This window comes from Caretta caretta, chromosome 6 (assembly GCF_965140235.1).
Source record: "Caretta caretta isolate rCarCar2 chromosome 6, rCarCar1.hap1, whole genome shotgun sequence".
NCBI lineage: Eukaryota > Metazoa > Chordata > Testudines > Cheloniidae > Caretta > Caretta caretta.
Genome location: NC_134211.1, coordinates 87,768,995 through 87,792,371, shown reverse-complemented (window position 1 = coordinate 87,792,371; position 23,377 = coordinate 87,768,995). Strand labels below are relative to the sequence as shown.

Below are 23,377 nucleotides of genomic sequence, written 5' to 3'. Positions count from 1 at the left end.
AAACTCACTATCCTGCTGGTAATAGCTCATCCAAAGTGACCACTCTCCCTACAATGTGCATGATAATCAAGGTGGGCCATTTCCAGCACAAATTCAGGTTTTCTCACCCCCCCACCCCCATACACACACCAAGCAATTGACAAACTTCCTCCTCCCTGAAAAAAAAATTAAAAAAATCTAACATTAATAGTGTATTCAGCACAATTAAGAGATTTAATTTCTTAAATATATATATTTTTCTCACAGAAACTCTGCCTCATGCAGTGTGCAACAAAGCCCTTCCTGAACCAGCGAAGCCTTTAAGCATATATTTGGGTATGTGAGACTACTCACATGCTCAGCTAGGCTTGTGCTAAAGTGTTTTCATGGACTGGGGCCTGAATGAGTCAGCAGTATGTACTGAATGGGACAAGGGTCCTGAGAATCTGTCCTTAATTTCTGGCCAAATTCTATTTGTAATTACAGTGTAAATCTTCAGTAAACCCAAATTTACACAAGTGCAAATGACAGCACATTTGGGCCCTTCCTAGACAGAATGGACATTGTGTAGTGAATAATACAGCAGGGGTTCAGAGGATTTGTGACTCACTTAGGTCCTGATCCAAAGCTCATTTAAATCAATGGCAGTGCCACATCAGAACCTTGGTGTGTAGCAGAAGGATGGCAGATGCCATGTAGGTGGGAGAAACACTAGAGAACCTTTGTATATAGCAGAATGATGGCAGAGAGTCCCTGCACCCTAGTTGTCTGTAGGTTGGAGTGTGGTGCAAGGGGTCCTCCTCACCCAGTTGTCTGTGAGGTATGGGTGAGGGGAGTCCCCCTTGCCCAGTTGTCTGTGGGTCAGGGGTGTGGGTGCAGGGACTCCCCCATGCCCTCCTGTCTGTGGGTTGGGGATTTTGGTGTAGGGAGTCCCCCACACCCAGTTGTTTTTGGGTTGGGGGTGTGGATGCAGGGAGTCCCCCATGCCCAGTTGTGTGGGGGTTAGGGGTGTGGATGCAGGGAGTCCCTCATGCCCGGTTGTGGCAAAACCCCGGAGCAGGATGTCAGAAGCCCTGTGCTGGGCGGCAGCACCCGCGGCAGGACAGGGTGGTTCCGCTGCTGCCTCGGGGCTCCCCTGAGGTTCAGCCAGACACATTCGCACACCACGGGAGTCAATTCTGCCCCAGCTGCCCCGGGCCGCTCTGCCTGCAGCGCGGGGGCGGATCGGCAGGGGGAGCCATGGGCGGGGGTGCCTGCTCTCCTCCCCCCGGAGACCCCACGGCGGGGCGGGCGCAGCCCCGGCCCCGACCGCGCTCTCTGCCCCTTGACGTGGCACGGACTCTCCCATCAGCCATGTTGTCGCGTCGGCAGCGCGGGGCTGCTGGGTTCAGTGAGTGAGTGAGTCAGGCTGGGGCTGGGACGCTGGCAGGTGAGTGGGGCTGGGGCTGAGGCCCGGCAGCTGAATAACAACTCTGCGCGGAGGGGGGGAGCTGGGCAGCAAGGTGACGTGGGAGCCCAGCACCCCAGTTTGGGGGTGCAGGGCGCTAGAATCCCCCAGCGCCCCTGCCCTGGGGCTGTGTGTGTTGCAGGGAGCCCTCCCCTGCTGCCTGTGGATGGGGCGGGGGGTCTTCAGGGAGAACCCCGGTGCCCGCGGCTTGTGTGTGGTGCAGGGAGACCCCAGTCCCAGTTGTCTGTACGTCCCCCACCCCAGTTGTCTGTGGGTTGAGGAGTGTCTGTGGGGTGGTGGTGTAGGGAGCCCCCCACCCCAGTTGTCTGTGGGTTGAGGAGTGTCTGTGGGGTGGTGGTGCAGGGAGCCCCCCACCCCAGTTGTCTGTGGGTTGAGGAGTGTCTGTGGGGTGGTGGTGCAGGGAGCCCCCCACCCCAGTTGTCTGTGGGTTGAGGAGTGTCTGTGGGGTGGTGGTGTAGGGAGCCCCCCACCTCAGTTGTCTGTGGGTTGGAGGGTGGGTACAGTTGTCTCTGGGTTGAGGGGAGTGGTGCAGGGAGCTCTCCCCAACTTGTTAGTGGATGGGGGGGGATGTGGGGAGTCCACCCCCAGTGCCTGAGGTTTGGGAGGTGTAGGGAGTTAAAGTCCTGTCACCCCTATGCTATGGGCTGGGGTATGCGTGTAGGGAGCCCATCGCAAGATCCCCTCCCCCCAAGTGCCTGTGCTTCAGGCTCAGCGGTGTCAGAGCCCCCTCCTGTGGCTGTGAGGCTGGAATTTGGGATACTAGCCATTCAAGAACAGCAGTCTGCCAGTTTGCTAATATGTTATACTCTGGCCTGCTCTGCAGGACTGGGTGGGATCAGCGGTATAAGAGGAGATGCTCAGTTATATTGAGGAGGTGAGCTGTCTTACTGACACAGCAAAGAATAGTTAAAGTGGTACAAACCTCTAGTGTAGATGTGATAATATTAACTAGTATAAAGGTGCTTATATTGGTATAAGAGTAACAGCCGTGTTAGTCTGTATTCGCAAAAAGAAAAGGAGTACTTGTGGCACCTTAGAGACTAACCAATTTATTTGAGCATGAGCTTTCGTGAGCTACAGCTCACTTCATCGGATGCATACCGTGGAAACTGCAGCAGACATTATATACACACAGAGATCATGAAACAATACCTCCTCCCACCCCACTGTCCTGCTGGTAATAGCTTATCTAAAGTGATCAACCTAGATTTGTGCTGGAAATGGCCCACCTTGATTATCATGCACATTGTGAAGAGAGTTGTCACTTTAGATGGGCTTTTACCAGCAGGAGAGTGAGTTTGTGTGTGGGGGGGTGGAGGTTGAGAAAACCTGGATTTGTGCTGGAAATGGCCCAACTTGATGATCACTTTAGATAAGCTATTACCAGCAGGACAGTGCGGTGGGAGGAGGTATTGTTTCATGACCTCTGTGTGTATATAATGTCTGCTGCAGTTTCCACGGTATGCATCCGATGAAGTGAGCTGTAGCTCACGAAAGCTCATGCTCAAATAAATTGGTTAGTCTCTAAGGTGCCACAAGTACTCCTTTTCTATATTGGTATAGCTCGGTGGTTCTCAACCTATTTACTATTGTGGGTCACATTCAGCACTACCTGTACGGCCCTGAAGATATCACATGGGCTGCAAGCAGCCTATGAGCCGTAGATTGAGAACCACTGGTATAGCTTATATCCGTAATTTTTCAGAAATCAGATATAAGCACCCTTTATTGGTATTACTGTGCCCACACTAGGGGATTGGAGGGACTATAGCAGCTCCTAAATAGCTAGAGTCACAGCAGTACAAAAACTGCTTGTAGGTAAGCCCATATGCAGCAAAAGTCTTCCCCTCCTGAGATGGCATATAACTTACTCTACTCTTAAAATCAGTCCTTAATGGAGGGGACTTGGGAAGCAGGTCTGGAGTACAGCTGTGTTCAAGAAGAAAGTCACAGAAAAGTGAGGAATTAATGAAGCTGCTGCTGATCATTTATTACTGTCTGGTTAAATTCTGTCATTTTGACAATTTACAGTTAATTCTGATCTGTGCCAACTGTTTCCCCGAATTTAAACATTTTGGAATTGGAACACATTTGTCTGATTTTTTTCTTTTGGTGTAAAAATTAGAAAGAAAATAACCAAATCAGAAATAAAGTTAATAATGACCTAATAAGCTGATTAAAGCGTGATTACTACAATTTCATGCTTACCAGTTTAATTTTATTTTAGAATGAGTATGTACTACATTATATTGTTTTTATGGTATTGAAATATGACTGCTGCCCCACTGGGACCCTTAGAAAAACAAGATGTTTATCTCTAGGGTATCGGTGGTGTTCAGATGTTCTACATCAGCTGAGTAGGTTTTATTTTGAAATAAATTAAAGAGGTTTAGAAATATTTAAAGGTATTTGTAAGTGCTGTAATAAAGGAGGGGATATTAAAAGAATGAATCTGTGTTGAAAAAAACATATCATTGCTTGTTTTGCATCAATCAGCAAACTAACAGCTGTTTCCAGAATGATTACTTAACAGCATATATTTTAAAACTGTACAATTATGGGATATCTTTGTAAAGTATAACAAACATATTTGGTACATACTAAGGGCAAGATCCTAGAAAGTGCTAAGTGTCCTCAAATCCCAATGAGATTACTTACATGGGCAAGGGTAATTCACATGAGCAAAGGTTTACCGAATTAAGCCCTCCAAGTCTAGCAGAATGTCTTTGTTTTAGTGAGAAAGTTGTATGTATAACTGCAAAACCCATATCTTAACAAGCTGTATCCTATTTTGGTAACTTAAACTGTGATACATAAACCAAGTCAGGTCTTGGAAGAAAAGGATGGAAAGAAAGGGGGGAAAATTTAGCATGAAAATGTTTCCTAAATCTAAACAAGAAGCATATGTTATCTTAGAAATGCAACTGCATTTAACTCGTTGCACATTATGGGGCTTTGTATGCATGCATGCTCTTCATTTTTATGAGTCACCATACAGAGTTTGCATACCTTGCCCTCTGTAGAGCACATAACCAAGTAATAAGGGGATAAAAATAAGACTATATGGAGCTACTGTACTTCAAAGTAGGGGAAAAATGAAGGGGAAATAAGACTTTAAAAGATACCATACAGAAAAAGGGAGTTAGCTTTGAAATACTTTCTCTTAATTTCTGATTTTTACTTGTGTCTTGAGTAGAGTTGGAGTTGGTGGGCTATTTTTACATTAGAACACACGAATGGCCATACTGGTCAGACCAGTGGTCCTTCTAGCCCAGTATCCTGCCTTCCGACAATGGCCAATGTCAAATGTTTCAGAGGGAATGAACAGAACAGGGCAATTATTGAGTGATCCACCCCTGTTGTCAAGTCCAAGCATCTGGCAGTAAGAGGCTCAGGGACATCCAGAGTATGTGGTTGTGTCCCTGACCATCTTGGCTAATAGCCATTGATGAACATATTCTCCATTAACTTATCTAATTATTTTCTGAACCCCAGTTATAGTTTTGGCCTTCACAACACCCCCTAGCAATGAGTGCCACAGGTTGTGCATTGTCTGAAGAAGTACTTCCTTTTGTTTTGAACCTACTGCCTATTAACTTCATCAGGTGACCTCTGGGTCTTATGTAACATGAAAGGGTAAATACCACTTCTCTATTCACTTTCTCCACTCCATTCATGATTAAGGCTACATTTTAGTCACAGGTATTTTAGTAAAAGTCATGGACATGTCATGGGCAATAAACAAAAAGTCAGGGCCCAGAGATCTGTCTGTGATTTTTACTAAAAATACCTGTGACTAAATCTTACGTGCTGGGAGGAGGGCGCTCCTGAAGACTGCTGCTGGGGTGGGGGCAGCACGGGGTGACGCTTCTGCTGGGGTGGGGGCAGCACGAGCTGACGCTTTTGCTGAGGTGGCAGCCTGGGGCACCCCTGCAGCTGGGGGTGGCCCAGGGCCTCCTGTCGTTGGGGTGGGGGGGGAGCAGCCTGGGTCTCCCTGCCGTTGGAGAGGGCGGGGGCAGCCTGGGGCCCCCTGTAACTTCTGGGCGAGGGAGCGGCCCGTGGCCCTACTGCCGCTCTGGGTGGGGGGCGGCCAGGGCCCCCCTGCTGCTGCCGCTGTTCTGGGTGTGTGTGGGGGACGGCGCGGGGCCCCACTGCTGCTCCGGGTGGGGAGCGGCCAGGGCCCTGCCGCCACCACCACGGGTCCCAGACTGCTGCTCCAGGGCAGCGCCGGGACCAGCAGCCTGGGCCTGCCGGAGTAGTGGCTGGTGTGGCTGGCCCCTGGGCTTGCCCAGCTGTTGGGGTGGTCCTGGGGTCAGCTGTACCAGTGCTGCAAAATTCATGGAGGTTGCGGAAAGTCACGGAAGCTGTGACCTCTGTGAATGATTCGCAGCCTTATTCATGATTTTACAGACCTCTATCATACCCCCCCCCCCAGTCATCTCTTTTCCAAACTGAACAATCCCAGTCTTTTAAATCTCTCCTCAGATGGAAGCTGTTCCATACCTCTAATTTTTGTTGCCCTTTTCTGTACCTTTTCCAGTTCTAATGTATCTTTTTTGAGATGGGACTGCACACAACCAGAACTGCACACACTATTCAAGGTGTGGGTGTCCCATGGATTTATATAGTGTATTATGATCTATTCCTTTCCTAATGGTTCTTAACATTTTGTTATCTTTTTGACTGTTGCTACACAATGAACGTATGTTTTCAGAGAATTATCCACAGTGACTCCAAAGTCTCTTTCTTGAGTGGAAACAGCTACTTTAGACCCCATCATTTTACATGTATAGTTGGGATTACATTTTCCATTGTGCATTATTTTGCATTTATCAGCATTGAATTCCATCTGCCGTTTTGTTGTTCAGTCTCCAGTTTTGTGAGGTCCCTTTGGACTTAACTGTCTTGAGTAATTTTGTATCATCTGCAAACTTTGCCATCTCGCTATTTACCCCTTTTTTTGTTTAAAACTTCATGTATAGTGTCTGAAATAGTGCTCCTCTCGTAATGAGTTGCCATTTCCTATCTCTGTTCAGTAAATCATTTTAACAAAAGAAACTGTTCCCTTCAAATTTGATTCCGCTATGCCAGATATCGTTGTTTCTTCATGCACATTGCCTATTATTTTATTTTTCATTGGGGTAACATTCTCTCTCTCTCACTCTCACCCATGCCCACCTATCTATTTCCCAACATTACAGTGCTGGATCCTGAAATATTAGGGGAGAAGTCTTTTAATTTTTAGTTTCTTTTAAGTACCAGTCTATCCCTCACTCCTTAACTGACTAAATATTTCTCCTCTCTCTGTTCTTTCCTCCACGTACATCCCAGTTTTTGTGTGTTCTCCCCTTCACCCCCCAGTCTACACTTTCCCTCTCTACCAAATGGCCATGTCTACACTAGGCTACTTTTCTTAAATTTTCCCACCCTGACTACTGCTGATGTACCTCTACTATTAGCAATGAAGGGAGTGCTAGTGTGGACAGAGTTCCTGGCAGCTCCCTGCATTTTAATTATCATGTTCTGTAGACCTGCTCATAGTAGGATTATATGATATGGTTGTTAAAACACTGGCAGCTAGTCTGTACTAGTGCTCCCACCATTGAACTAGAACAGTGTTTGGGGGTAGCAACTGTGGAAGAGTTTAAGGAAAAGGATCCAGTCTGTAGACATTGACAATTAGTCTATACCAATCCTATTCAACTTATTCATAAATATCTGGAGAAAGGGGTAAACAGTGAGGTTGCAAAGTTTGCAGATGATACTAAACTGCTCAAGATAGTTAAGACCAAAGCAGACTCTGAAGAACTTCAAAAAGATCTCACAAAACTAAGTCATTGGGCAACAAAATGGCAAATGAAATTTAATGTGGATAAATGTAAAGTAATGCACATTGGAAAAAATAACCCCAACCATACATGCAATATGATGGGGGCAAATTTAGCTAGAACTAATCAGGAGAAAGATCTTGGAGTCGTCATGGATAGTTCTCTGAAGACGTCCACGCAGTGCGCAGCGGCGGTCAAAACGAACAGGAAGTTAGGAATCATTAAAAAGGGATAGAGAATAATACGGAGAATATCTTATTGCCCTTATATAAATCCACAGTACACCCACATCTTGAATACTGCATACAGATGTGGTCTCCTCATCTCAAAAAAGATATACTGGCATTAGAAAAGGTTCAGATAGGGGCAACTAAAATGATTAGGGGTTTGGATTGGGTCCCATATGAGGAGAGATTAAAGAGGCTAGGACTTTTCAGCTTGGAAAAAAGGAGACTAAAGGGGGATATGATAGAGGTATATAAAATCACGAGTGGTGTGGAGAAAGTGAATAAGGAAAAGTTATTTACTTGTTCCCGTAATATAAGAACTAGGGGCCATCAAATGAAATTAATGGGCAGCAGTTTTAAAACAAATAAAAGGAAGTTCTTCTTCACACAGCGCACAGTCAACCAGTGGAACTCCTTCCTGAGGAGGTTGTGAAGGCTAGGACTATAACAGGGTTTAAAAGAGAACTAGATAAATTCATGGAGGTTAAGTCCATTAATGGCTATTAGCCAGGATGGGTAAGGAATGGTGTCCCTAGCCTCTGTTTGTCAGAGGGTGGAGATGAATGGCAGGAGAGAGATCACTTGATCATTACCTGTTAGGTTCACTCCCTCTGGGGCATCTGGCATTGGCCACTGTCGGCAGACGGGATACTGGGCTGGATGGACCTTTGGTCTGACCCATTCTGGCCATTCTTATGTTATTATCTCCATTTTATTGTGCTGTACACAGTCAGTTTTGGGAATGGTTACTGTGGGCCATTTTCAAATTGTCCATTTGCATTGGCAGTTGTTTATTAAGTTTCCCAATAATGGAATAATAGCACTTTACAATGAAACAAAAATCTAGATACTACATTTACCTTCTGGATAATTTTCACCGCTGATATTTTAGAACTAAAAAACTTGACGTCCATTTAAGGATTATCTGAACTCCTACATCAACACTGTAAACTAGTGGTATATGCCATATCTGAAATATTAAAACTTTTCTAAATGAGAGCCAGATCCCTGGCAATGGGAAGTTTGCCAGGAGACATACTCAGAGTTGCACACTGCTTTCAAGCACCCACTAAAGCATAGGTATGAAATGTGCTGATTTAAGCCCCAGTTCAGCAAGGTACCTAAGTAAGTGCATAGCTTTAATCACGTGGGTAGTCCCACTGAAATCTATGGGACTACTTGTGTTCTTAAAACTGCAGATGTACTTAAGCACCTTGCTGAATTGGATTCTTATAGTATCTTCCGAGGCAACCTCTGCTTAGATGGTTGGTATTGATCGTATTTTAAAGTTTCACCCTCTTTCAGAACCCCTACTCCTTCTGTGTACCATTGCCTGCCCTCTATCAAGGCAAATCTTCTTTCCTGTGCAGCTGTGCTCATGGGGATGATTCTGACCCTTAGTATTTTTATAACTTAGAAAGTAAGCAATTGCTTAGCCACTCGAGTGATAAGTAAAGTATATGAAACTATGGGCCTATCCACACTATGGCACCAGTCCTGCATTTGGATCCATGTGGATTGATCCTGGACTTTGTTTGTTTGTTTTCTTTTTGCATATATTCAGTTCTAACTGTATTAGGCTTGTCTACGTTGAGACCTTCTGCTGTTGAGTCTAACATTGTGCAGCCTCACTGCTATCAGTGGTGGCAGTGCTAGAGTAGACTGGTCCACTGGCATTTTAACCACAATAGGGAATGTGATCAAGTGGTTGCTGACCTTTTGCCTGTGTCCCTTCAACTGCTCCCTGGCCCCTCCCCTGCTGCTGTTCCTGGACCTCTGCCCATTCGATCCCCACTGGCTAACTTCTGCTCTGTTGCCCACTGTGCCTTCCCCGCCACCCCCCATTCATTCCCATGGTTCCCTGCCCCTGCTTCTGTCCTCATCAATTTTTTGGCTACTGCCCGTCATCCTTCCTTCTGAATGCTATCCTTTGTCTCCGAGCTCCTTTTCCTATCCTCCCAACCCCCTCTTTTATCCTCTCCTCCTATTCCTTACCATTCTGCATTAGAATCAGGTTGTGTCCTTTTCATTGCCTAGGTGCAAGCAAGGGGAGCATTGAGAACACAGAAGAGAGTGTCCTTGCTCTCAGTTCTGGTGTGTGGTGCCACAGTGGTGCCCACCCAGCAGTAGCAATTGCAGGGAATTTCAGTGCTGGGTCAGCATGCAGGTGCTCTGTTGGGATGGAGAAGACTCAATGCAGAAGAGCTCTCCGAGAATTTAGCTGCTGTACTCTAACAAGTCTTTACTGAGCATATGTGAACTGAGATTTTGTGGAGGCTCATAACTTGGCCAAATTTGGACAGATATTCACAGGAACAGCTAACTACACATCCCTAGTACTGGGGTGATCATCCTGTGCCAAATTTCAAGTTCTTGATGCTAAGCTTGGAGGCACCAAAGTTTCTGGTGAATGAAACAGTTGTAAGAATATTTTAACATGCATAAAACAACATATTTTCCCCAAGCCTTGTTTTCTGAAACAAACCATTTTAGCTGAAACAAAAAATTCAACCTGAAGCAAACACCTGACAGGAGAAACTGTTCGGGTTGAATTTAAATTTGGCAAAGTTACAAGCAACCGAAAACCAGGTCTGGTAATGGAAACATTTGGGCAACCTTAAGTATAAGGTGGTACTAAATGTACCACCTGTAATGCTGTTCCCCAACAAGCGTATAGAACCCTTATTGTCCCAGAACGTGCACTTCCCTAACCATGGTAGAACACTGCATTGCCACACATTTATATTTGTGGATGGGCCCAGTAGTGTGCTTTATTTAAAAAAAAAATGTTGGTGTGTTACGTCTCTAAATATTGCTTGTGCTCTTAGCACATTCCTATAAACTTTTCTATCAAAACAGAAAATGTAAACCACGAGTTTAAAATGATCTCTCTTGAATTAGCTAATGGAAAGTGACAGATTAAATAATTACAGTAAAAGTGGAATGAATAATTAAATCACAGGGAGTGTCATTAGGGGAGATGCCTAGAGTGGTCTACAAAACAGAGATGATATTTTTTTTTAAACAAGCCTCATATCTTTTAAAATATGTTTAAAATACTTACTTTACATTGCCCTGCCTCCCACTTTCCCCTCATGAATCTTTGCTTTAATTGTAACACTGCTGGATTGAGTTTATGTTCCTCAACCAAGACGAATTTGCAACATGGCATGTTTCAGTGCGGTACGTTTATTTTAACTTTGCAAACATTTAGCACTTTTCATGATGTTGCTGCATTCCGAGAGTTTTATTTTCTTCATTTTTTCTTGGAATTCTGTACAATGCATTTAGAATTAGATGTTTTAGAGAATTTCTGAAAGCTCCTTTTTAGCTGAATACATAACATTTTAGTATGTGGCATTTTGTCATGTGTTTAACCAGACAATATTGGTTGTAATTAAAGCTTTTGTTCCTGATTGTGATTCTTTTCTTTTAATATATATAATCCACATATATCCTGTTAATTTATACCTTTTTATTTCAGAAATAAGAAAAGAAGTTAACAATGACAACCTTCCTGGAATTCATCCAGCAGAATGAAGACAGAGATGGAGTTAGATTCAGCTGGAATGTTTGGCCTTCAAGTCGCCTTGAAGCCACAAGAATGGTAGTCCCAGTGGCTTCTCTTTTTACACCACTGAAAGAGCGTCCCGATTTGCCTCCCATTCAGTATGAGCCAGTTCTGTGCAGTAGGACCACCTGTCGTGCAGTTCTGAATCCCTTATGGTAATCATAATACATAATTTAGATAATACTTTAATATTTAATATATACAAAATACTTAAATTTTTTATTCAAAAACTTTTCTTCATAATGCTGGTTTGAAAATACTGCATCTCATGCATAAATTGTTATTTATAAAATTTTGCATATTCTAGGCACAAATGTAGGGCCCAAACCTGTGACCACTAAGGATTTCAGGATCCAGCTCATAGTTGTTTTGAAGGAAGACATTCACAAAAAATTATCCAGTTAATTAAATTGATTTGTGTTAACTTTAGTTTGAATCAGGTTATAAGAGTCTGAAGTTTTCAGTAACTGCAAGTCACATGGGATAGTAGATACAGTTTTAAATTTTTTTATCTCTAGAAAATAAATATGAAGAGGTGAAAAGAAAAGGAGTACTTGTGGCACCTTAGAGACTAACCAATTTATTTGAGCATAAGCTTTCGTGAGCTACAGCTCACTTCATCGGATGAAGTGAGCTGTAGCTCACGAAAGCTTATGCTCAAATAAATTGGTTAGTCTCTAAGGTGCCACAAGTACTCTTTTTCTTTTTGCGAATACAGACTAACACGGCTGTTACTCTGAAACCTGTCATGAAGAGGTGAGTTAGTGTAACAGCTTTTCATCTTTTGTATAGTTGGATTGTATGTGACTTATGTTCCTTATAAAATAAATTCATTATTGTCAGCTAGTCCTTACTGTACTAGATGTTTGCACACATCACAAAATCAGTTAGCTCAATTTTATGTAATTCAGTGTCCCCAGCTTGGGAGACAAAGGATGGACTTTAACAGCTGTAAAGTGGTGTGTCAGGATAGAGGTCTCAGTGTTATGTTTTGAAGCTGGAACAGTAGTTGCTTATAGATGAAATCAGGTCTAGTGTAAGCTTATCCTTATCAGAAGCATTAAATTTCACTCAAGGTTTTTTTACATGTAAAATTAAAAGTATGGCTAAACAAAATTTGTAAACGAAGGGTCAGATCCTCAGCTAGTATGAATTGTCCATCTCTTGATGTCTTCACATAAAGACTGGATGCCTTTTTGGAAGAGACGTGTAGTCAAATATAAATGATTGGGCTTAGTACAGGGGATAATGTTGTAACACTCTGTGGCCTGTGTTACACAGGAGGTCAGACGAGATGATCTGCTCATCCCTTCTGGCGTTAAAATGTATGAATTGGCACAGTTTCATTAACTTCAGTAGAGCTAGGCCTATTTACAGCAGCTGAGGATCTGATCCAAAGACTTTAGTGGTCATCTTTCATTAACTGTTCTGCCCTATTACTGCTGCTGTCAGGAGAAGACAAGAATAAGGTTAAAAAAATACTAGGAAACACATACTACTTATTTGTCTAAAGACAGTGGGTGGGATTTTCAAAAGCGCCTACGTGACTTGGCACAAGTTCCATTGACTTTTATTATTATTGTTATGGGGTAATAATAATTACTGACCTCTGTAATTTTATATCCTCAGATGAAAGGTGCTATATACTTAAAAAAACCCCACATGGTGAACTGTATCTAAAATTTTTGGATTTTGGACATCCTGAATATATGACATAGCTGTCTTAGGGTGTGTCTCTATTAAAGAAATTTGTTGTGTTTAAACTCAGTTAATTATTTTTTATCATGTCTAAGTGGAAGCTATTGCATTAATATCCTGTTTGCAAAAAGAAGGCTGAGAAAATAATACCTCTGAAGATCAGCTGGCTTGGGATGTGGTAGACAGAGTTGGCATGTACCTTTTCTGTTTGCACAGTCTAACATGGTTTACGTTACTGCAAATAGCAGTGTTGGTGCAATTTGAAATGCGTGTATCTATTTTAATTTTTAGGAGGACTTAAGAAATTATAGGTATCTGGTTTATCTTCAGTTAGGGACTTTTGCTCTTGGGTATACTTGGAAAACCAGAACATTTATATAAAAACAGTGTATTAACCCTCTCCACCACCCGTTATTACTGAAGGAATCTTTTTGAGTAGGAGTTTTCCTTTTATCATGCTAACTTCTCCTTTTGTCTGGACCAGTAGTGAACCCATTATTATTATTATTATTTGTATTACAAGTAACATCAACGGGCCTGAACCCATTGTTCTAGGCACTGTACATACATATAGTAAGAGAGAGTCTCTGAACCCAAGAGCGTGCATCTAACCAGACAAGATAGATGGAAGGTAAGAGAAAGGAAGTATTACTTTCCCCATTTTACAGGTCGAGAACTGAGACAGAGAGACATAGAGTGACTTGCCTAAAACCGCACAGGAAGTCTGTGTAAGAGCTGGGACTGAACCTGGCCTCCTACATCCTAGTCCAATGCCTTAATTATCATCCTTCCTTTCTAATAGCCATGATACTGTGTTAATTACAGCAACTCTTCACTTAAAGTTGTCCCAGTTAATGTTGTTACATTGCTGATCAGTTAGGGAACATACTAGTTTAAAGTTGCGCAGTGCTCCCTTATAACGTTGTTCCGCAGCTGCCTGCTTTCTCCACTGCTTGCAGAAAGAGCAGCCATTTGGAGCGAGCTGGTGGGGGCTTGGAACCAGGGTGGACCGGTAGCCCCCATCATCTCCCTGCTCCCCTAAGTTCCCTGTGCCACAGTGGCCCAGCAGGCTATCAATTGCCAGCAGTTCAGCTGTCCCTCCCCCCACTGCCCTTTGCTGCTCTTGCCCTCTGCCTTGGAGCTGCTCCCAGGAGCCTCCTGCTTGCTGTGCGGGTGGAGGAGGGGGGAAGAGGGAGGCTAATGTCAGGGTGTCCCCCACCCACCTGCTCCTGCCCTTGCCCTCTGCTTACCCCCTCTCTATAGAGCCGGGGCGGGGTGTGGGGGGGGAGACAGGGCTCAGGATGGAGGGAGCTTGCTGGCAGCAGCTGCTGTCTCAACTTGCTGATCTACTTAAAAAGGCAATGTACTCAGAGTGGGGTTAGCGTACTTAAAGGGGCAATGCGCATCTCTCTCTCTCTCTCACGCAGGTTGTGTGTCTCTGTCTGCCATGCTGTCTCCCCTCCCTCCATTTGTGCTGCCTTGTAGAGTGTGATACTACATTAACAACAATGTGTTAACCCTTGAGGGCTCAGCCAAGTGCTAGTTCATCATTTAGCAGTAAGGCATTCCCTGGGAAGTATCCCACCCTCTTCCACCCTCTGACTTAAACACCTCAATCAAGCTTCACAATCATCATTGCTGTGTACAGTATTAAATTGTTTGTTTAAAACTTATACTGTGTGTGTGTGTGTATATATATATATAATATAATATTTTGTCTGGTGAATTTTTTTCCCCCTGGAACCTAACCCCCACTATTTACGTTAATTCTTATGGGGAAATTGGATTCCCTTAACATCGTTTTGCTTAAAGTCGTATTTTTCAGGAACATAACTACAACGTTAAGTGAGGAGTTACTGTATATCAGTCTGCTGCTACTGAAATAATTACGAAGTTATACATTCTTTATTGTGAATTTACAGCAGGATCATTAAGGAGAAGATGCATTGTGAGGGGGGAAATTCTTGTTTGAAGCGCACACATCTTTGACAATTAGGAAAAAGGGCATGATAAACAGATAAAGGGTGAATCCATGTCATATGTACACACAACATATGTATTTAGTGTCAAAGCCCCTTGGTAATGTAAAACGAACTATTACTAATACTTTTCTAATTTTATTTTTATAGCCAAGTGGATTATCGAGCAAAACTTTGGGCTTGCAATTTTTGTTATCAAAGAAATCAGGTAAGAAAATAAAGTACTCAGACTATAGTTGCATCCGATGAAGTGAGCTGTAGCTCACGAAAGCTTATGCTCAAATAAATTTGTTAGTCTCTAAGGTGCCACAAGTACTCCTTTTCTTTTTGAGACTATAGAATGACCCTTTTAGGAATGGTGCATTTAATTTTCCTCCTATAAATTATACATGTGAATTGGAATTGCCAACAGGACGCTAAACATGCGGATGTCTGCCCATTTTGAGACAGAAGCAAATAATATATGCAGATGTTTATTTTTCAGTGTTTTTCTGTAACTTGTAATTTTGAAATGTGTACTTAATGTTTTTTTTTTTTTTTTTTTGCTTTTGCAGTTTCCTCCTACTTACGCTGGTATATCAGAGATGAACCAGCCTGCAGAACTTTTACCTCAGTTTTCTAGTATTGAATATGTAGTACAGGTAAAAAAAACAAAAACAAATAAAATCTTTGACATTAAATTGCATTGAAGCTAGCTATGTAGAGCATGGCTTATTTTACTTTTGTTTTGATTTAGTAGTGATTAAAATGCAGTGAATAATCTACTCGTTTTCAGTTGTAGACCTTTGACCGGTATCATTCATTGGAAATGGAGAGTACTATTTTTGATTATAGTGACTATAATAAAATTATAGGAACATTATCTGATTATTAAGGGCAATACAAGAGAGGGAAGCTCTATATGTTGTAGAGATTTAAGCTTCTGTTGGGATGTGTTTCTTCATGAGGAGTTCAGTTCTCTTGTGCTTGTTTTGGAGAAACCATTTTATTGCTGCTTGCCAACATAACTTAGATCAAGTTTTAGTGAATAGTTGGTCTTTGAAGTGAAGATTATATCTGAATAATCATGGATTGATATTGGAACCAATTTATTTCTAGGAGAAGGTGAGTAGTGAACTGGTTAAGTTTACAGATAACTGTTTTTTGGCCAATCAGTTAATATAAATTGGATTTTCTTATTTAATTGTAATACCGACAGACCCTGGTAGGTGGGATTGAATTTGGGACCTCTGAATCTTAGTGTATGAGCCTCTACTGCATGAGTTAAAAGCTATGTGGCCCTTAGCCAACACTGTAGCAGACTCATCAGTCTCAAGCTGGGCTAGGTGCCACTAGTGGGGGACAGAGTGCCACACCAAGCAGGCATAGGTAACATAATTTATCTATCTCCATTTCATCATGGTAGGGCATGGGAGTGTCTTAGTAGAGATTAGTAGAGGAAAAAAGCCATGCAACAAGAAACTGCGAAAAATAAAATTAATTAGACTGGAAAAGGAAGGAGTTAGGAGGGGACTGCAGTGAGGCATTCAAATTAAGAAAGGTAAAGTTAAAATTTGTCAGCCACTCCTTTTGGCTAGCTTTGTAATACTAGATAAAAGGGAACACTTGCTGAAATTACAGAGGAATGATTTTAGAATGAGGGGAACTGCTAATGTATCAAGTCAAACTATGGAATGAAATGTCACAGAAGATCTAATACTGTTTCTGTTTTTTTTTTCTAAGTTTTGATAAATTTAATGACCACTAGCAGCACTTTGAGTAATACTTTGTTTTTCATCTTGTAAGGTTAATAACATTATCTCATGATTCAAAATTATCTGGTGAGGCCTGGAAGGAATTTGTTCTTCTATATTGAACATGGCACTTTTGGATAGAGTTAATTATGGTACCGAGTTCACAGTCCTGTGCAGCATTAGGTATTGGCCACTGCCTCGGGTGGGTTGCCAAATTGGATTGAGCATTGGTCTGAGCTAGTGTGGCAAATTCTATATTTACTAAAATTAATATAACTTGAACAAAGTTTATTTTTGCAATTTGATTATTTTCTGTACAATATATACTGCCCAATGTGCTTTTTCACTTAGTTATTATTATTTCTTAAAGCGTGGTCCTCAGATGCCTTTGATATTTCTTTACGTTGTGGACACATGCATGGAAGATGAAGATTTGCAAGCCCTGAAGGAATCCATGCAAATGTCATTAAGTCTCTTACCACCAACTGCTTTGGTAGGTCTTATTACATTTGGGAGAATGGTGCAGGTCCATGAGCTTGGTTGTGAAGGAATTTCAAAAAGCTATGTCTTCAGAGGCACAAAGGACCTATCTGCAAAACAACTTCAGGTAACAGACAAAAAACAATTAAAAACCCCTCAAACCCTGAAAATGATCATAATGGTGAATTTCAAGATGCTCTGTAATCAAATTATATATATATAGTTACTTTTTTTACAGGAAATGTTGGGGCTTACTAAAGTATCTGTTTCACAAGTAGGCCGGGGTCCTCAAGTACAGCAGCCACCACCTTCTAACAGGTATTATTTAAAAAAATAAAATAAAAAAAAAATCATTGCTAAATTGCTTTACCAGAGAACTTTACCTCATGATTTTTTTTCTGGTGTGATTGATACAACTAGAGGGTCACACATTTTGTTGCTTTAGTAGGTTGAGTGTTGTGTGTTATCCTACATTTTTTAATGCAAATGGCTTTTTAGGTTTAAGGATCATACGAGAAGGTTTCTGGAGAGCAGAATCTTAGCTTGGCTGTCCTTAGAGACTGTGAATGTAGTTTTGGAAGCTGAGGCTGGAAGAGTTGTGACAGTAATGAATTTCCCATTAGAAAAGAATGGGGAAAGTCTGTCCCAGATAACAGACTCCCCCTCTTACCATACATACTGGTCATTCTAAGGGGGACTCTAATAGTCAAATTGCTTTAACCATTTCAAGGGATAACTAGAACATCTAACATGGTAACATTTGTAGCGTAGATGGAAGCTTAGGCTGTAAAGGTGGTATAGGAAAAGAAGCCCTTGAGGAATTCCACCACGATTTCAACAATTTCCATCCCACCATCAACCTCAGCCTGGACCAGTCCACACAAGAGATCCACTTCCTGGACGCTACAGTGCTAATAAGCGATGGTCACATAAAGACCACCTTATACCAGAAACCTACTAACCTCTATTCCTACCTACATGCCTCCAGCTTTCATCCGGACCACACCACATGATCCATTGTTTACAGCCAAGCTCTACGATACAACTGCATTTGCTCCAACCCCTCAGACAGAGACAAACAGCTACAAGATCTCTATCAAGCATTCTTACAACTACAATACCCACCTGCTGAAGTGAAGAAACAGATTGACAGAGCCAGAAGAGTACTCAGAAGTCACCTACTACAGGACAGGCCCATCAAAGAAAATAACAGAACGCCACTAGCCATCACCTTCAGCTCCCAACTAAAACCTCTCCAACGCATCATCAGGGATCTACAACCTATCCTGAAGGAATACCCATCACTCTCTTAGATTTTGGGAGACAGGCCAGTCCTTGCTCACAGACAGCCCCCCAACCTGAAGCAAATACTCACCAGCAACCACACACCACACAACAGAACCACTAACCCAGGAACCTAGCCTTGCAACAAAGTCCGTTGCCAACTGTGTCCACATATCTATTCAGGGGACACCATCACAGGGCCTAATCACATCAGCCACACTATCTAGAGGCTTGTTCACCTGCACGTCTATCAATGTGATATATGCCATCATGTGCCAGCAATGCCCCTCTGCCATGTACATTGGTCAAACTGGACAGTCTCTATGTAAAAGAATAAATGGACACAAATCAGACGTCAAGAATTATAACATTCAAAAACCAGTTGGAGAACACTTCAGTCTCTCTGGTCACTCGATTACAGACCTAAAAGTGGCAATACTTTAACAAAAAACCTTCAAGAACAGACTCCAACGAGAGACTGCTGAATTGGAATTAATTTGCAAACTGGATACAATTAACTTAGGCTTGAATAGAGACTGGGAGTGGATGGGTCATTACACAAAGTAAAACTATTTCCCCTTGTTTATTCTGCCGCCGCGCTCCCCCCCCCACATTCCTCAGATGTTCTTGTCAACTGCTGGAAATGGCCCACCTTGATTATCACTACAAAAGGTTTTTTCCCCCCGGCTCTCCTGCTGGTAATAGCTCACCTTAAGTGATCACTCTGGTTTCAGTACGTATGGTAACACGCATTGTTTCATGTTCTTTATGTATATAAATCTCCCTACTGTATTTTCCACTGAGTGCATCCAATGAAGTGAGTTATAGCTCACGAAAGCTTATGCTCAAATAAATTTGTTAGTCTCTAAGGTGCCACAAGTACTCCTTTTCTTTTTGCGAATACAGACTAACACGGCTGCTACTCTGAAACCTGTCAGTTTAAGGAGAAGGGATTCCACATCTAAGAATGCATTTGATTCACCCTTCAAAAAGATTTTACTAAAAGATCCCTGTCTACAAGGGTAGTTTGCTTGCAGACATCAGTATTTGTGGCCTTTCTGCTATTTCCATTGTTTCTGACATGTTTTTCATGACTTCTTCCGAAGATGTATTTTAACAAACTTACTGTGCCTCAGAACATTTGAGAATATATAGAGGTGCTGTTTCTGTCTTCCTATGTGTATGAATATATCCAACATTTTAAAATATATCAACAGAAGTATTTATCAATATATATTTCGATCTTTCATTCTCTTAGATATGATGATAGGCAAAAAAGGCTATTTGCTAAATAATCCATTGGGATTTAGATTCCTAGACAATTCTGAAAATTTTAACCCTTAACATTTTCATTTTGTCTTCCCTCCAAGATTATCCTCTTTCCTTTAGTCTCTGTCTCAAATTCCCATGGTGACCTGATGTGTTTTTGTCTGCATGTAGTTCCTTCTGGACCCTGGTTGCCTTGCTACAGTGCTCCATGTGGAGCTTCCTGTCTCCTTAGGCTGAGCATGCCGTGTATGTAGTGCTTCCAGACCTTGCCAGCCTGTTGAGCAAGAGACTGTGCTCTGAACCCAGATTTGGATCTTTGGCATTGCAATCTAACACGTTGCCAATGAATTACTAGTCCTGATTATTTTTTAAAAGTCATATAGCCAAAAGAATCCTAAAGCTAACATAATGCCATTTATCTATATTTAGATTCCTACAGCCAGTGCAGAAAATTGATATGAATCTTACTGATCTTTTGGGTGAATTACAACGGGATCCTTGGCCTGTTCCACAAGGGAAGAGACCTTTGCGTTCCTCTGGAGTGGCTCTTTCTATAGCTGTAGGACTCCTTGAGGTAATAGTTCGACCTAAAATTGTTTTTAAATGTCAATAGATCACTGTCCTACATAAAACCTATGGCGGATGCTGCAATCAACACATAACAATAACAATCTCTGTAATTCATGTATATTAGTCTTGTGTTCAGATTCAGACAAACATGACATTTACTGAATTTTCCTCTATTTAATCTGAGTAAATGCATGCATCTCATTCTATTTTTATATTCCACACAATTATGTTACTACCTTATGCTTGTTTAGTTGGTGACTTTTTGTCTTTTAGTTTAGATTAAAGGAAGTCCACCAGTCTTTTATTACTATATTAACTTCATATTTATATTCCCAAAAGTGTGCGGGGCACTCTATGAAGCAAGAGTACTGTCCTGGTCAAAGAGCTAAGAATCTATATTGAAAGTGTATTGAGCAAAGAGGGAGAAGGAAATGGGATGCAGCCCAAGATTTTTAAAAATACATTTTTTCTTAGTTCTTGACTAATTTATCCAGTTATTTTTATTACCCTTTGTCTTTTAGTTGTTTAAATCATGCCTGTTTGCTTTGACTGTGTTTGTTACAAATCTTTTTTTATACCTATTTTTGTTCGATTCTTCATTGTAATTTCTTAGCCTTTTCCTTAATTTCTATTTTTGTTGTTTTTATTCCCTTCCTGTTTTAACTTTTTCCCATTTTGATTTTTGTGACTTTTGTTTATAACTCTTTACTATTTAACACTATTTTCTACAGTTTTTAACCCTTAGTCAGTAGTCTGTTCTTCCTATTCCCTTCCCTTTAAGAATTGTCTCTTTGCTTTGGATACTGAAAGCCAATGATATTGTGGCAGCATACTTGTCTGGGCTCCTTCCTTCAAGTCTCTAAACAGCGCAGCCTCCTCTACCTGTAATGTTACTTTGCAGCCTTTGTAGTCATATATTTGGGTGATGATACCTGTTAAAGTAGTGAGGGCAGCTTGTCAAGATGCTCATGGTCACTGCTGGGCTTGTGAAATCTTGCCTGTGTTCTCCCCTACCCTTGTGGACTTTCTGTGTTAATGGGATTTAATTTACATAAGTTTACTTACCTTTAAAAGTTGTATTTCCTCACAGGAATAACCTAGAAGGTTTCTTTATGATGTGGTTTTTTTTTTTTTCCTCCCCAACTAATCAGTACAGCATGGGAAGGGTCTCACTTTGGTTGAGTTTAACTGGGATGTTTCATGTGCCTGCACATGTTCTATGGGTTTTTTTAAAAAGACCATAGCAGAAAGTTGAGTGACTGTTTTATATCCCAGCTTAGCTGAAAAAGACTGGGGGAACTGTTATGTTTTTTTCTGATTTAAAATCCATTTTTGAGATTAGTCTCTTTTGGCACCTCGCAGGCCGAGAGTCCTTTTAACTTCTATTGTTCCTCTTTATGTCATTAAAGATGTATTGACACCAAGGGGAACAAACTTTAATTTAAAGAAGTGAATTCAGTCCTAGTGAAAATTGTCAGGTTGGTTGCTCTGGTGACAAAAATCCTGTTTAACTATAGAAGAGGTTGAGTTTGGGCAACAAACTGCAAGCTTCCCCTTGCTTTTATGCTGCTTCCAGAAGGATCCACCTCTAAGGAGGAGAAACTAGTTCAGCCTCCATACCCGTTCAGTTCTCTGCTGAGACTGCCAGTTGTGTGGTGGACACCTCTTGAGCAGAAACTAGCTTCTTGATTTCTAGGCACTAGTTTCACAGAGGCACAAAAGTCAACTGAAAAAAACATTCTATTTAGAACAATTCTGCTAATATCTAATATTTGCCCCTCTCTGATATTTTTATCTCTCAAGACACTCACATGGAAACAAGATGTTTTGTACGAAGGTTCCATTTGTTTCTGCAGTTTATTTTCCATATTACGTCATTATTTTGTGATGACAACCATTTCAGTAACAAGTTGATGTAATGGCACTAAGAGGAGGGTTGTGATTTCAGAATATGGAAGCAGATAAAATTTTGAACGTAAAGATAGTCTCCCCTCCCCACCATTCAGCTATTCCTAGTAATAATTAATAGGGAAAGAGAAATACCAAAAATACCATGGACCAGATCCTCAATTTGTGTAAATTATCTTAGCTCAGTTGAAGTCAGTAGAGTGGTGACTAGCAGAGGATCCGACCTCAGATATATGCAGAACTGTCTTAAAAGTGAAAAATACTAGTTTTAGTGAGGCAAGAATGGTATTTTAAGTTAAACTACTACTCAGAATTTTGAGATATTCTAATTGTTTACTTTAGTCTAAGCAATACAACAGATACAAATTCATAGTTGTTTCCTCTATTAATATTATGTACTAACTGTTATTATAGCAAAAAGAGTTGCTCTCTGAGATTTTCTTTCTGTCTTACAGTGTACTTTCCCTAATACTGGTGCACATATTTTGATGTTCATTGGAGGACCAGGCACTCAAGGACCTGGGATGGTTGTAGGGGATGAACTGAAGTTACCTATAAGATCATGGCACGACATTGAAAAAGACAATGCTAATTATGTTAAAAAGGCTACTAAGGTAAGACTTACCAATAGATGGGGAAGAGAGATGTAAATTTTTTTTATTTGACAGATAATTAGAATAAGACATTTGATATTAGAATATGTATAAAGTGATATAGAACTTAGACATTTTTGTTGTTGTTGAACTTTCCTTGAATAACTACATATCTTCCAAAATTTCATAAGGATTTTCAGTACATTGAGTGAGAACCTGATTCAGCTCCAATTTAAGTGACTGGGAGTGTTTCCACTGACTTAGGAGTTGGATCAGGGCCTTAATGCACAGTGATCAAGAGCGGTAGCATTGATTTTTAAGTAGAATGCCACCTTGATCAATCTACCACAAATTATCTTTTAAGCTGGCTGGGAAAAGTAGGGAATAGTCAAAAAAAAGTTCTAGACCTTTCTCACTTAGTTTTTACTTCTCAAAAAAAGATCTTTTAGCCAATGTTAGAGTATAATATGGATACAATTTAATTTAGCTGTTGTACAATAATTCTGAGAGCTTATGTTTTAACGTTAAAGTGTGGCAAGTTCAGTTTGCATAGTTATAAATGCATTTTAATCTTGTATTTAGCATTTTGAATCTCTGGCTAATCGTGCTGCTACAACTGGTCATGTTATTGACATATATGCATGTGCACTAGATCAGACTGGTCTTCTGGAGATGAAGTGCTGTCCCAACTATACTGGGTATGTGACTAATTTGTTTAAAGTAGTTTATTAAGGTGCACTTTAAAAAGAAAGTATTTAAAATAGAGTGGTCATTACCTAACAAAAAATAC

At 41.3% G+C, this 23,377-nt stretch overlaps 1 protein-coding gene across 1 annotated transcript in view; it reads left to right on the top strand.

Annotated features, from left to right (window-relative positions):
• The first annotated feature begins 1,185 nt into the window (after positions 1 to 1,185).
• Positions 1,186 to 23,377, top strand: part of SEC23A (SEC23 homolog A, COPII component) — a 49,552-nt gene continuing 27,360 nt past the window's right edge. The window contains exons 1-9 of the mRNA XM_048854315.2: positions 1,186 to 1,408; positions 10,987 to 11,228; positions 14,901 to 14,958; positions 15,305 to 15,391; positions 16,854 to 17,090; positions 17,202 to 17,281; positions 19,946 to 20,090; positions 22,450 to 22,608; positions 23,170 to 23,285. Coding sequence (XP_048710272.1) covers positions 11,008 to 11,228; positions 14,901 to 14,958; positions 15,305 to 15,391; positions 16,854 to 17,090; positions 17,202 to 17,281; positions 19,946 to 20,090; positions 22,450 to 22,608; positions 23,170 to 23,285 — 1,103 coding nt within the window. The 5' untranslated portion in view covers positions 1,186 to 1,408; positions 10,987 to 11,007. The remainder of the gene's footprint in view (positions 1,409 to 10,986; positions 11,229 to 14,900; positions 14,959 to 15,304; positions 15,392 to 16,853; positions 17,091 to 17,201; positions 17,282 to 19,945; positions 20,091 to 22,449; positions 22,609 to 23,169; positions 23,286 to 23,377) is intronic.